The sequence below is a fragment of the Lithobates pipiens genome, unplaced genomic scaffold (assembly GCF_037356315.1).
Source record: "Lithobates pipiens isolate NorthernLeopardFrog02 unplaced genomic scaffold, aLitPip1_a1.2 Scaffold_22, whole genome shotgun sequence".
NCBI lineage: Eukaryota > Metazoa > Chordata > Amphibia > Anura > Ranidae > Lithobates > Lithobates pipiens.
The window spans coordinates 71,881,516-71,897,855 of NW_027507784.1; the positions used below are offsets into that span (position 1 = coordinate 71,881,516).

Sequence of the window (16,340 nt, forward strand, 5' to 3'; positions counted from 1 at the left end):
ATGCATCTAGCAACACGTGTGCATTTTCATCCAGCAAAATAGATAGGGAGGAGATTTGCATAGTTACCAATCAGCTCCTACATTTGCCTTGTTCAATTGAGCTTTGACAATAAGCTCACCTTCACACTGAGGTGAAATCTCATGATTTCAAACCAGCATTTCAGTCCGACTTTGGGGGTGATTTGACAGGCATCTGTCAGACGGTGCTATTGACATGTCAAATCGGCTGCGATTTGACATGTCAAATCACATGTCAAAACGAACATGGGCTAAGTGTAGGTTCACACTGACAGGACCGTCGCAACAGGACAGGCACACCAAACAATTGCTTAGGGCCCCGAGCTGGCCTGGAGCCCCAGTAGGGTGGGCCCTTGCTGCACCGCCGCTTTCTATAAATAGTGTGGCCGAGCTCCTGTTCCTTCCTCCTGCAGTCCGGCCGGGTACTGCGCGGTATAGGAGATTCAGTTTCCTGTTCCCGGCCGGACTGAAAGGAAGTGCTCACTTCCTTTCAGTCCGGCCGGCCGGGAACAGCAAACTGAATCTCCTGACGCGCGGTACGTGGTGGTGGGGGGGTAAAAAGAACACACGGGGGGGAGCCAGTCATCAAGACCTGTTGCTCACATCTTGATTAGACACCGTTGGATTTCCTTTGCATATTGCACTTTTTGGAGTTATTTCATGGACTGTATTAATTGACGCTGGCACTAGTTATATACAGCATTTGCTCACTGTGTTCACACAGATTACATTGCGCTTTGCACCAGGATTTGCTGCTTTATTAATGCCCATGAATTTTTTTTAGTTCATGTAACACATAGCATTCTTTGGACTTTGCACTTATCGTTTGATTCTTATCGTTTGATGGGGGGGGGGCTCCATGTCCATTTGCTTGGAGCCCCCAAATTCCTTCAAATGGCCCTGCACACTTAATACGGGTTTGAAAGTGTGCGAGTTCAGCTGAACTCGTATGATTTCAAAGCGGCATTTCAGTACAACTTGGGGGGCGATTTGAGAGCTCATGCACAGATATTTATTGAAATCATCCCCAGAGTCACCAAAAATAGTGCAGGAACTACTTGGGAATCATTGCGGTGCTGCAAAGTCGTCGTTGCACCGATTCGGGTGATGCCTTTGCCGGCAACAAATAGAGATTTGGCATGCAGTTTGACATGTTGAAATCCCCCCAACGTGAACGGGGGCTAAAGCCTGGAAGCTGATTGGTTACTATTCACAGCTGCACCAGAATCTGTGTGCTCCAGTTTTAGTAAATCTACCCCATAGTAACAAAGTACCAAGCATTTTGGAATGGTGCAATTGTTTCAAAGGTTCATGCATTTCTTTAGTACATTTTTCATATAACCTAAGTGCAGACGGCTGTATAGTAACTAGCAGCATTTCTGTGCATTTGGCTCTGTGGATTCTTCAATCATGTGTACAGATGTAAGGGAAGAAAATAAGTCATCGTCGCTATTTACAAGGTTTATTATCTCACCGCCCCGCCTACATTCACGAAAATGTGTTCCATATTCGGAGTCCCGGGTTTAAAAATAAATGAGAACTACACAAGGAGACACTGCGAGCATTGGTTCCCGCAGATAAACACCAAAACATAACACGCTGCGTAAAGTAATTATTTAGCGGTGGCTGGCCTAATTGGTGGGGAGTTCGCACAATCACTGCGCTGACCTATGGGATGGGCATTTCCTGCAGTTAATGACGGAGCTGCCGGCTTTTAGCACTACAAGACAATCATCAATTTCCAGGAAAGTTCTTCCCCTGTGGCCATTATTGCTTTAGAAAAAAGTTCAAACGCTCGCCACTAAACTTTCTTCCTTTCATTCTCAGATAAGCGGAGAACATTATCATCAAAGGCTGCGGAGAAGAATCCAAACATTGATCAAGCCTGCAGTGTGAAGAGAAAGTGGGGAAAGATAGGCTGCGACCAGACAAAATATGGCGGGGACTGCAGGACGACTTACCCTGATTCACCGCGAATCTCAGCTTCTGTATGGTGGACAGGTTCCCGCTGACCCTGTATAGACCGTCTGCATCTAAACCTAGAAAAAAGGGAGAAATATTATATGTTATCTACCAATACAATATAATACACAGCCGGGTGCAATGCATCCTGGGTTTTCTCATTTTAAAGGATAACTCCACTTTTATGGGGGAAAAAAATATAGCAATAAATAAATAAATAAAAAAAAAAAAAAAAAAATATATATATATATATATATATATATATATATATATATATATAAGAAGCGAAAAAAGGGAAAAAACTGCGCTACGGAATACAAATGGTATTGAACGGAAGCTGCAATTCAAAATGTACACCAAGAATACACCAAACAGAAATAGAAAAAAGAAAGAACTGCGCTAACCACGAATACCCAAATGTGAGTAGGGTATGTATATGTGCCAGACCCACGATATGGGTCTTAGTATCTTAATGTCTCCAAGACCACCTCCAAAGTATAATGCAAACCATATACAAATAAGTGCAATTTAAATGCAAAAACAAACCATAAATACGTGTCAAGAGTGTGAGTTCCCCAAACACAATATGAGTAAAACAAACTCAGTGCATATACCTCTAAAAATGAAGAGTTAAAAAATAGAATAGAATATGAAAAAAAATATTTGCAATTTTTTTACATAAAAGAAATATCAAGAAAAAAGATTATATTTAGAGACACCCTATATAATGTCCATATAGTCATATGTCAAAAAATAATAAAATGTCCATATAGTAAACAAACACCAGTGAAGTAAAGCTTCAAGTGGAGTGCAGCAGTGAAGGACAAACTTCAAACAGCTGAGTTATAAGTACACAAAATAAAATCTTCTCCAAAGATGTACTGTGCTTTTCCCAACACCGAATGAGTGAATTGGCTTCTTACCAGATCCAAGCGACCCCCCGTTACAGAGGGTCACCACAGGCGACAATAGTCAAAGGGTATCCGGATAGCAATTCCTCCTCAAGCGATCCTGAATCTTTCACGCGGTAGGGTTATGGCTGTTATTCCACATATCACTCCCAACTCAACGTGGTATCACATAGGGAAAAACATAGGCTCCAGATAGTGTAAAACCAAAAGACTTTAATTTGCAAAAACGAACGTATACACTTACATAAAAGACTTTAAAAGCAGGTTCAAAACAGAAGCGTGCACCGGCCGGATGCACGCCAACGCAAAGACCAACCCGTCCTTCCTGGTCCAAAAGCTTTTTGGACCAGGAAGGACGGGTTGGTCTTTGCGTTGGCGTGCATCCGGCCGGTGCACGCTTTTTGGACCAGGAAGGACGGGTTGGTCTTTGCGTTGGCGTGCATCCGGCCGGTGCACGCTTCTGTTTTGAACCTGCTTTTAAAGTCTTTTATGTAAGTGTATACGTTCGTTTTTGCAAATTAAAGTCTTTTGGTTTTACACTATCTGGAGCCTATGTTTTTCCCTATGTGATACCACGTTGAGTTGGGAGTGATATGTGGAATAACAGCCATAACCCTACCGCGTGAAAGATTCAGGATCGCTTGAGGAGGAATCGCTATCCGGATACCCTTTGACTATTGTCGCCTGTGGTGACCCTCTGTAACGGGGGGTCGCTTGGATCTGGTAAGAAGCCAATTCACTCATTCGGTGTTGGGAAAAGCACAGTACATCTTTGGAGAAGATTTTATTTTGTGTACTTATAACTCAGCTGTTTGAAGTTTGTCCTTCACTGCTGCACTCCACTTGAAGCTTTACTTCACTGGTGTTTGTTTACTATATGGACATTTTATTATTTTTTGACATATGACTATATGGACATTATATAGGGTGTCTCTAAATATAATCTTTTTTCTTGATATTTCATTTATGTAAAAAAATTGCAAATATTTTTTTTCATATTCTATTCTATTTTTTAACTCTTCATTTTTAGAGGTATATGCACTGAGTTTGTTTTACTCATATTGTGTTTGGGGAACTCACACTCTTGACACGTATTTATGGTTTGTTTTTGCATTTAAATTGCACTTATTTGTATATGGTTTGCATTATACTTTGGAGGTGGTCTTGGAGACATTAAGATACTAAGACCCATATCGTGGGTCTGGCACATATACATACCCTACTCACATTTGGGTATTCGTGGTTAGCGCAGTTCTTTCTTTTTTCTATATATATATATATATATATATATATATATATATATATATATATATATATAGAGAGAGAGAGAGAGAGAGAGAGAGAGAGAGGGAGGGAGGGAGAGAGAGAGCAAAGAGAAATAGCTATATATATATATATATATATATATATATATATATATATATATATATATATATATATATATTTAATAAATAGAACAAAACAAAAAATGCACACACGCATATATATATATATGTATATATATATATATACATATATAAAGATATATAGATTGCGCTAATCAATCATATTATACAATTGAGAATGATTCAAATATTTCAAAACAGTCCACAAGTGATTTTATTTGTTAAATCCTGATGTCAATCTGCACCGTCCACCACCATAGTGATCATTAAAACATCAATGCCTCAACAGCTGAAAGGCTCGCTTACAAGCTCTAATTGATCCCTCATTACATTTATGTTAGATTATATATATATATAATAATATTGTCAAAAGTATTGGGACACCTGCCTTTACACATACATAAACTTTAATGACATCCCAGTCTTATGCCCTGTACACACGGTCGGAAAATCCTGACGGAAAAGGTCCGATCATGTGGGGGCTCTATCGTACTTTTTCCGTCTGAATGTCCAACTGAAAAAATTTGAGAGCAGGACCTCAAATTTTCCGACAACAAAATCCGATCCGATCGTTTGTAGAGAATTCCAATCGGACAAAGTGCCACGCATGCTCAGATCAAATTATGAGACCAAAGCTATTGGCTACTAGCCGCAACGTAGTCCTGTTGCAACAAACGAACGTCATCATGTTCCGAACGATCGGATTTTCTGACAACTTTGTCCGACTGTGTGTATGCAACACCAGTTTCGGACAAAATATGGCGGAAAAAATTTGACGGATTTTGTTGTCGGAATGTCCAACCGTGTATACGGGGGCTTAATCCGTGGTGTTCAATATTGAGTTGGCCCACCCTTTGCAGGTATAACAGCTTCAACTCTTCTGGGAAGGCTGTCCACAAGGTTTAGGAGTGTGTCTATGGGAATGTTTGACCATTCTTCCAGAAGTGCATTTGTGAGGTCAGGCACTGATGTGGATGAGAAGGCCTGGCACCCAGTCTGTTCCCGGTTTGTGTTGCACAAGATGAACAGATAGCAAAACAGATGAAAACCTCTGGAGGTTTCATTACCATGTGTGACCAGGATCCATCCTTTCTGCCAATCCTCGTCACAGGGGATACGACCTGGTGAATCCAAGTGGAAATTGGTGAAACGGAGTTCACCATCTTCCCCAGGAGTCAAAAAGAGTAAAAAAAATACACACAAAAGAAAAAACTAGCAGGTGAGCTGATCAACGGTTTAGTATAACCCTTCAGCTGGCTATTGGTGATAATTAGACAATTCAAAGGGTGCTGCTGCTCTGGGTGGCAGGAACACGTTTAGATAAAAACACAAAAGAAGAGCATGCAAAGCCGCCATAGTGTAACTCGGCATTAATATGGTTATAAGTTATATAAATATAAGTTAAAGGGGTTGTAAACCTTCGTCATTTTTCACCTTAATGCATTCTATGCATTAAGGTGAAAAACATTTTTCAATGCAGCAGCGCCCCCAAGCCTCCCTTATACTTACCTGAGCCCCCCAAAATTTGCGCAACGGGAACAAGAACACCTACTCCAGCCGGTATCTCGTGTCCTGATTGGATAGATTGATAGCAGCACAGCCATTGGCTCCCGCTGCTGTCAATAAAATCCAATGATGTGGGGGGCAGGGCCAAGTCATACATTCAGCAGCTATGGATGTCGAAGTGCTTCCCCGTGGGGGTTATCTGATGTGGGGAGGAGCCACGAGAGCCGCTGGGGGACCCCAGAAGAGCAGATTCGGGGCCACTCTGTGCAAAACAAGCTGCACAGTGGAGGTAAGTGTGATATGTTTGTTATTTTAAATAAATAAAAAAACAAACCCTTACAATCATCTTAAAAACACTACAATAAAAGCTGGAGGCTAAGGAAGGAAGCCACGCCTCTGAAAGGCATTGTCATGGTAACTGTGTGATGTCTACACTCTCTTCCCCCTGTATCCCACTCATGTGGGTGTGTGTGTCCTCAGAGAGCAGCACTGGTTGGACTGGGCTTATGGGAATTAGGATCTGCACGTCGAGTGTGGTGGTGGATAGCCTCGGATGTGCTGCCAGGATCTGGCCAGCTAGTTTGAATGTCCATGGCACCCCCCTCCCCTGTCTGGATCTTGAGGTGGTTTTAGAAGTGCGGCCACAGTGGAATCCAGTGGCGGCTGGTGAAGTTTTAGGATGGGGGGGGCGATAGACCCCTCCCACTTGGTGAAAATGGGTGTGGTTTCAGCGAAAAAGTGGGCATGGCTCTAAGGTGGTGTGGTTAGTGTCTGAGATGAATGAGGGATGGAGGGAGGGAGAGAGGGAGGGACAGCAGGCTCAGATCCTACACAACAATAGAAATATGTGTATTCTAGAAAGTTTAACAATCAGCAGATAAAGATACTCCAAACACCTGGTGTTAGCGCTTCAATCATCCCGGCACCATGGTTGTTATGGTGTCAGGATGATTGAAGCACATTATTTTTATTATTACATTGTAATATAAAATGAAACCATTCACCTCACCATAATGCAGAATCAGTGGGAGCCCTGAGCGTGTCACTTGCCACGTTGCCTGCCACCAGATGCCATCAGGTGCCCCAATCAGAATCCCTCCTTACATCAGGTTCCCCCAGCGGAGTCCCTCCTTACATCAGGTGCCCCCAGCGGAATCCCTCCTTACATCAGGTGCCCCTAGCGAAGTCCCTCCTTACATCTGTGTCCTTGTCAGCGGAGTCCCTCCTTACATCTATGTCCCCGTTAGCGGAGTGTCTCCTTACATTTGTGTCCCCGTCAGTGGAGTCCCTCCTTACATCTATGTCCCTGTCATTGGAGTCCCTCCTTACATCTGTGTCCTCATCAGTGGAGCCCCTCCTTACATCTGTGTCCTCATCAGTGGAGCCCCTCCTTACATCTGTGTCCTCATCGCTAATATTTGATTATCTTACATCCTATCACCTTATTTTTACGTGTATCACCAGACTTAGTAAGCTCTGGTAGGCAGGCCACTGTCTTCTGATATCGTGTAATGACAACTATAACTACTGTCTGCAGCATCTGGAATACGAGGTTTGTCTAAAAAGTTTGGTGAATGGTTTCATAAACCAAAGAAAACAGAAGATTCAAACAAATTATCTTTAGACCCCTTGCACACTGAGCCGCGCTGCAAACGAGCTGCTCGTTAGTGCTGTTTAAGTGGCAGATTTTTTAAATACCCTCAAATTAAAGCTGAAAGTCTGCAGTTAAAGCACATATTATTTGTTTAACCTCAAATCCATTGTATAGAGTATATAGTGTATAGAACCAAAAAAGATTAGAATTGCGTCGATGTCCCAATATTTATGGAACTGACTATACATACCTCCCAACATTTTCAGATGGGAATGAGGGACACCTGCTAACAAATGTATGTAGGCATAGGACACGCCCCCTGCCACACCCCCTTAAAGGAGAATTAGCCAAAAAAAGGTTAATTAAATCCACAAGGACTTTTTTTTACCACTACTATTCCTTTATATTGGCTTTTAAAATGTACAAATGCAGCAATTTAGAAATCAGATGAAAGGTTTAGCAATGGGAAACACTTTGTGAAAGATAAAAAGTATATTTTATATACAACTATATAGATCAGACCAAAATGAGGGATGAATGAGGGGGGAAGAGGGACATTGCTCCAAATCAGGGACAGTTGGGAGCTACGCATATATATATATATATATATATATATATATATATATATATATATATATATATATATATATATATATATATATATATATATATATATATATGCAGTATATATATATATATATATATATATATATATATATATATACCCTCTGCTTCCCCCTGCATGTAACTGTATAAAAAAAAAAAAAGATGTTGAAGCTCTTGATTTCTCAAATAAAAAATATCAGATCATCCATTCTGAAACCGTGAATAAGAAAGTGTAATACTGTGACTCGAACACAAGAGTTTGCACAATAAAATTTCCTGATAAGTGGAAGAGAAGAACTTGAAATCCCTTCACAATTATCAGCTTTGTCTAGATAGACAAAACCACACACCCAAAAGTATTACAAAGCTCCCTGTGAAAATGAACCTTACTGGAATGGAGCATGGCAATGTGTGATGTATCTGTTTAAATATTACCTGCTTTAGCAGTTAAAGAGGCTCGAACCTCACATTTTATATTACCCCTTGTATCTGCTTACTAGAAATAAAGGGATGAAAGTGTAAATGTTGCCTTGCTGTGATATTATAGCTGGCTTGTAAAATGTATCAGTATGCAAACATCCATTGATATTTTTTTTTTCTCCAATTATTATGTCCTATTGCAAGTTTGATGCTTTTCCTTTGCTGGTCCTGTATCCTTTGGCCATCTCAAAGGGTAGCCAAACCCAAGAACATTAAATGTAATACTTTGTAGCTTATGGTCTTTAAAGCGGAGCTCCACCAAAAAGGGGAAGCTCCACTTGTCTGTCTCCTCTCCTCCCCACTGCCACATTTGGCACCTTTTGGGGGGCGGGGGGGGGTACTTGGTTTTGACAGGTACCTTCTCCCACTTCTGGCTCAGTTTGTCGTGGTGAATTGAGCCAGAAGTTCACCCCTCTTCCACCTGATGCTTCATAGGTTCCAGATTGCGGTCTATTCACAAAGTGTAGTAGAAAACCGGATGTGAAGTCGCAAGGCTTCCCTGCCAGTTTTCCTTAGCCAGCACCTGATAGCTAAGGTTGCCACCTCATCCCTTTAAAACCGAACACGTATTAATTACACAGGTTCTGTGGCTGATGAAGGTGGTAATTAAACTCACTTGGTGCTTTACCTGCCTTGAATTAACCTCAGAAGCTGTGTAATTAATATGTGTTTGGTTTTAAAGGGATGAGGAGACAACTCTAATGATAGTCGATTGGAGAATTGGCCTAGGCAAGGACACGACTGGATGCCTGGAAAGGTAAGTGCCCTAATATTAAAAGTCAGCAGCCACAGTATTTGCAGCTGTTGACTTTTATTTTATTTTTTGGGGTTGGGGGGGGGGGGGTGCCTGGAGCTCCTCTTTACAACGGGGGCATTCGATTTCCTTTTTTATAAGCTGGGAACATTTTCATCAAGCACAGAAAATACTTGTTGAACCTGCCAGAAATGCTGTGTCCTTGACACTTGCTGTGAGCTGCTTCCTTCCTAGCTATCTTCTGAAATCTAAAAATTGGCATGTCTCCTATGTAATAGAGAAGAATACATAAGGGCATGTTTGTAGTCCATACTAGGAGAACAGTCTAGGGTGACAACCATGGCTCCCTCCATAGATACAATGGAAGGGTGATGTATCCACCCTAGGACAAGAAGTATGTTACTGGCAGGATTACCATAAAATAAAGAAAAAAAGCACATCTAAGGACCGATAGGCCACAATATGTGACATCTTTTGTTCTTGGGTTTAGATATACTTCAAGCTCACAGCAACTTAGAATGTTGATTTGGGCCCAATAGTCAAAAGCAGGGGCCTCCAAACTATTCTAAACAAAGGGCCAGTTTACTTCCCTGTAGGCTTTGGGGGGGGGGGGGGGGGGTGGTTTGCTGGATTGTGGCCAGTGGGAGTATAAAATGCCCAGCAGTGGGGGTACACAATGCTTCAGGCTTGGTGGTCAGAGGGAGAAAAAAAAAATATATAGAGCCTTTGGTCATTAGGAGGTAGAATATTGCCCCATTGTTGGTGTCAGGAGGGGAATAGTGCCCCATTGTTGGTGACAATTGCAGCCATTATGTCCCACTGTTTAAAATTAGCCTGTACCAGTCAAAGAAAATGTAATGTAAATGTAGTGTTGAAGCTAAGGCACCATAAAATGCCTGAGTATCTTAATTTTGTCACCTCATCTCCACATCATCAGAGCTTTACATGAACTCCAATTTATGGGTATAGGATGTATTATGAATCCTGCCATCCATCAGGCAGTGTTTAGTGCCTAGACAACCAATCCCTGACCCAAGCCTTGTAGTAGCTTCTACATAAATCAAAGAAAGAAGACCATAGAAAATAAAAAAATTGCTTAGGATTTTCAAGTGATCCATCAGAACTGTATGGCGGAAGGAAACTAAGTAAAGAAGAGCTGTGATATAACATGGTATCTGCTTCAACAACACCTTTATTCTGGATGGGAGCCAAGCCAAAGCGCTGTCACATTAAGAAGATTTGGGCCTACCTAAGTCTGGGCTGGCTTTCTAAGGCTGGATTCACAACTATGCAAATTGGATGTGGGTTTCCCCACTCCAAAAGATCCAAGGAATCTCCAAGGGGCACCCATGTCCTATAGGTTCTCCTGACGGGGGGTCTAGGCTAGCTTGGAGACCACTCACCCGGTTCCTGGTTTAATTATTTTTATGGGAAATGAGACTCTGCAATTATTACTATTGATTTAATGGTGGTGAGATCGGGGCGGATGCAATGCACTTTCACCAGTCTTTGAGGGGTGTTTATTTTCTCTCAGAGGCTGACAGAGGCGGCCCTACCCAGGGGACTTGCAACCCTTTGGTTATGGTGCAGGAAGGGGCTGGCCCCTTCCTGATCCAGGGGGGTTTTGGGGTTTGGGGAATATAGCCTGCACTATAATAATATTATTCAATTTAACCTTCTCATATTTTCTCTTTTCCTTTTGCTTTTTATTCCCTATCTTTTTCTCTATCTACCTGTCTCTTCCTGTAGGAGTCCTGGGAGGTCCCATGTCATTTGCTCCCCAGTCTGGAATGCAGCACCCATTGCCAACACTGTTGGCCGCCGGTTGACCCGTCTACATTGGGTAAGGTACAGTATGTTTCTGAGATACTCCACACTTTGATCCATCTCTAGCACGACCCCTACCAACTCGACCTTAACTCGCACATAGAGCTAAACTCGCCAGTAAAAAGGCAAAAACTGTTCCAACTGTACCACTCCATGAAATCAGATGTATTACTCTTGCAAGAAACCCACTTCCCCATTTCCTACCAACCCATCTTTCTACACCAACGATACCCCCAATTCTTTCTTGCCAATGCGGACAACAAAACCAAATGAGTAGCAAATTGCTTTATAAAACACCTACATTTTTCACCAACAAAGGTTCTTAGGGACCCTGCAGGGTGCTATGTGCTATTGGCAGGCACCATTGATGGAGAGACCTACACTTTTGTCTCCTACTGTTCCCCTAAAAAAGGTCAGGCAAACAAAAAATCTTTGACTCCTTAACACACATAATACGAAAACACTGTCAGGACACAGTTCTCTTAGGGGGCGATTCAAATATAGCCTTTGACCTCTCTCAAGACAAAACAGTGACCGGGAAACCTAGATCCAAACGCCCCTCCAGACAAAGTTTAAAAATAGCGCAGCTGCTAAAATTGGTAGATATCTGGAGGCAATTCAACTCACATGTAAAGGGATTATACGCACTTTTCCTCACCACATAACACCCATTCCAGGATTGACCACATCTTTATGCAATCAAACTCTATCCCATTAACCCTTTTCGCCAAAATTAGAGACACACCTCTCTCAGACCACGCTATAGTGGTTCTTGGGAACCAGCGCCCTTTGGGAGCATTGGCTTCTTTTAAATGGCAACTTAATGAAGCCTTGCTAAGTCACCCAGTACGATGCACGATACTAGAAAAGGCATTGAAAGACTACTTCAATGAGAATGATAATAACACAGTCAAACCCGAAACCCTTTGGGCAGCCCACAAACCAGTGATGAGAGGGAAAGTCATACAATTAGCTTCCAAACTGAAATGCAAACATGGAGCAGATATCCAAAAATGTACAGAGGACTTCCTTTCACTGAGCAAGATCCACAAATGAAACCCCACACATGATACCCTGTCCGGCTTAGACACAGCCCAAATCAATCTTAATTTAGCTTTAACAACCAAAGCTGAAAAGCATCTTCAATGGATGGGAGCGAAATTGTACTTTCAAAAATATAGATTTGGCTCCAAATTAGCGGCCAAATTAACTCCCAAAACCCGCACCTTAGCCTTTCCCAAAGTGTGCAACCCATCAGGCGTCCTGACCCAAAACCCAATTCGGATTATGGAATTGTTTCAGTTTTACTCGCAACTTTATAAAGCTGACTCTCCTCCTTCACCTGCTGCAATTGACTCTTTCTACCTATTCCAATAATCTCACAGAGTCATAGAGACCCGCTAGATGACCCTATATCCACCGAAGAGGTACTGGAGACAATCAAATCCCTTAAAACTGGTACCTCCCCAGGACCAGATGAATGTTCGGTCTGCTACTATAAAAAAATGTGCCTCTCCTTAGCCCCCTATATGGCCCGGTTTGTTAGTTTGCTCAGGGATGGAGCCCCAGTAGATAAGGAACTAAACAGGCATACATTTCATCTATCACCAAACCAGGGAAATGCACGACTGATGTTAGCTACTACCGGCCGATATCCCTTATCAATAATGACCTCAAAATCATGACGAAAATCCTGGCCTCAAGATTGGCTAGATTTATCTAATATTATATCCATAAAGACTAGGCTTCATCCCTGGAAGACAGAGCCCAGACCAAATCAGAAGAGCCATAGATATAATCTCCATACTTAACTCCCAATCAGAGGGAGCCTCCCCTCAAAAAGGATTCCTGCTCTCTATAGACCTGCAGAAGGCATTTGATTAGGTCTTGTGGTCATACCTTTTTAAGATCCTGGAAAGATGGGGTTTTGGTCCCAAATTCAGAGGTATAGTTACCTCTCTCTCTACTCGACTCCCAGTGCACAGGTTCACTTGCTGGGCAAATACTCTGAATCCCTCGAAATTAGAAAAGGGACAAGGCAAGGGTGTCCCCCTCTCTCCTTTAATATTTGCTATTGCTATAGAGACCCTAGCCATTGCAATCAGATCTCACACCAACGTTAAAGGATCCTCTGTGGCGTTCAGGAACATAAATGTGCCTTTTTTGCAGATGATTTGCTTCTATTCCTCACTTTCCCATTAATGTCCACACCAAATGTTTCCAAACTGCTACAAGAGTTTGGTAACATTTTGGGCCTTAAAGTCAATGTCTCCAAATCTATTGCCCTAAATGTGTCTGTCACACCCCAGTCGGTAGAGCAATTGAAACATCATTTCTCATTCACTTGGGCATCCGACTCCATATCGTACCTGGGGATTAAGCTAACACAAAATATAGGCAAACTGTACAGAGCTAGCTACCCTCTCGTATTCTGTAAGTGTGGGGAGGATCTGAAAGTTTGGTCAAAGGTCATCATTGCTTTCATTGTATCGTTGGATGTGGAGGCGAGCGGCCACAAACAAACAAACATCTGCTAACAAGAGCTGTTGTTTTATGCTTCCTTTTTCACCTGCGCAAGAAACAATCCTACCCTTAACAGGGCTTCTTCTTTCCTGACCCCAATATGTCCTCAGGCTCTCCCTGGCTTTTCGTTTAGGCCATCCCTCCCAGTGTGGAGGAGAGGGGTTTCTGGGCCAGTGGTGGGTCTTTCTCCCGGGTGTGACATCTGTGAACATCTATATACATCTATGCAACTGGGTGTCTCCAGGGTGTGAACTTAAAGGAACCTGTACCCTCGCATGTTTTTAAGTTACAAGTATTGGAATGTTGACTACATCGTTATAATATCTAAATATGATCTCTTTTTGCATATATCCCTGAAGAAGGAGGCCACTTAGCACTCTGAAACGCATCGGGCACGAGAGACTATAAACTGTATTGTATATTTTTATATGTATAGCAGCGTATAGATTCATAGATATGCTCAAACATTCCTTGTTTTTATACATGAATATTATTTTTGTTTATATATTTTCTAAATAAATGTTTTTGAAACCATGAATACACCTCACTAAAATCCTTTTAAATAATATAGTGCCTGTAATGTCCACCAAATAGGGGATTTCTCTTTGTTTCGGTTTTGGTCAAAGGTTGACCTATCCTGCCAAAATTACATTTATTGCCCTGTTTACTTTACCTCTTTATGTCCAACCCGATACCTATTAAAAGAAAGCCATCCTTGAGGTCCAATCTCGAATTACGCATTTTATATGGGGGAATAAAGGTTATAGATTCTTTCTTTGGTTTGAAAACGCAGGGTAATCTGAGTCTCCCTAATATTTGGTGGTACTATCAGGCAGCTCAGTTAGCACAAATATCAGCAGTATTCTCCAGAGGCCCCAAACCTGACTGGGTTACTATGGAAAGGAGAGCAGTTCCCCGAAACACAATCGACTACCTGCTGTGGTGTAGTCCGAAAGCATGGCCCCCATCTTATCGCCCACTCAATGGCCCTATCGGGACACCATACACAAACATCACAAGCTGATCTCTATTATGCGCCCCTTGGCTCATTTATTCAATAACTCTGCCTTTCCCCCCGGCATGAAGATTCAAGCCTGTCATTGGTGGCTGAACAAAGGCTTATTCCGAATAGGAAGTTTCCTCAATTCTACGGGCCCGATCTCCCTGAGTGAAGTATCCAGATGCTGCTTGATGCCTCACACACGAATTGTCTACATACGATTGGAATTTAAACGATCAGATTTTGTTGTCGGAAAATTTTAGATCCAGCTCTCAAACTTTATGTTTCAGAAATTCCGATGGAAAAAGTCCGATGGAGCCCACACACGATCGGATTTTCCGACAACACGATCCGATCACACATTTTCCATCAGAAAGTCCAACCGTGTGTACAGGGCATTAGTGTTTCAGAGGGATATAGACTATGAAACGCTTACGTCCCTTAACCCACCTGTATGTAATTTATCCTTAGACACAAAGATTTCCATTATCTCAGATTTTTGTTGTCTAACATGGTGAAGGATATATTTTTTTGCAGGAAAACGATAAAACTGCATGGCGTTGCTGGCTTTCTCACTTTGCAAGCTGATTAGCATCTCACAAAGTTTCTATACAATACAGACAGGCTCAGAAATATTACTTCAATTATAGTTTGTGTGAGCCGCAGCACTCTTCTTCCAAGAACTTTTCAACTGATGCCAAACCAAACCGATGTAAATTGGAGGATTTAGGCATGGGCTGTGTGACCACATTCCTTTCTCTGGAACGCAGCTATATTATTTTAGAAATACAATTAGGCCAAGTGTAATTTAGAAGAAGGAACTGTCTTTAAAGGTTCAGAGTTGTGATTCTGTGAACAACTTTCAAACAAAACAACTTTAAAGGCACCTTTCTCTAAGAAAAAAGCCAAAGATTGCAAAAATAAGGGCATTGACATTCGGAGAAGACAGAGGACATGCAGAAAAAGAACACGTATAGCAGTTTTTCTGACCGCGGCTGTTCCAGACTGTTATGGAGGAAGTGGTGGCTGGTAGGAACACTACATTTTTGCTCTGCATGGTCTAGTACCAACCTGGCAATGGAAGGACGAGCCTGTTAAACTAGGTGGATGCAGTTCAAAGGCCCAGATAATAACAACCAAGGACTACAAGTGAAGGCTCTAAAATGTATCCAAACCAACATTTTAATGCTTTATTATATGGTACCAAGAGAGGATTGCAAAGTTTGGAAAAACAATGATAGAAAACATGACTACGTATTTAGAATTTTCAGTATTTCCAGGGTTAAAAAAGAACATTCTAAAAATGTAGCTGTGTGGGTTTATTAATTTACTAAAGGTAAAGTAAAAGTGTTTTGTACATATTTTTTCTTTTTTAATCATCATTGGGACGAAAATATAAAAAAATATATATATATTTTGTTAAGTCAGGTAAATATTAAATACTGCATATTCATCACCAATCTTGTCATCAAAATCATCCTCTCCGCTCCTCCCAGGACATTCTGGTCTCTAACTCCATTGTTATCGCGCCTCCCATGCTCATCTCCAGGACTTTTCCAGAACCTCTCCCATCCCCTGGAACTCCCTGCACCAGTATGTCCAGTCAGCTCCAGCCCTGTCTGCCTTTAGATGATCCTTGTAAATGCACTTATTCAGGGAAGCCTACGCCACCTACATCTCCACCTAAAAACTGTACTGGAGTCACCTCCATCAGATCATCCCCTGCAGCTGTTATCTTTTATACCACCCTACCCTTTAGATCGTAAGCTCCATG

General features: G+C 41.8%; 1 protein-coding gene across 3 annotated transcripts in view; it reads right to left on the reverse strand.

Annotated features, from left to right (window-relative positions):
- ARHGAP15 (Rho GTPase activating protein 15) overlaps nucleotides 1–16,340 on the reverse strand; it is a 978,992-nt gene that overhangs the window by 303,630 nt on the left and 659,022 nt on the right. For all 3 annotated transcript variants that reach the window (XM_077447752.1, XM_077447751.1, XM_077447750.1), the window contains exon 12: nucleotides 1,980–2,057. In XM_077447752.1, the coding sequence (XP_077303878.1) occupies nucleotides 1,980–2,057 (78 nt within the window). The remainder of the gene's footprint in view (nucleotides 1–1,979; nucleotides 2,058–16,340) is intronic.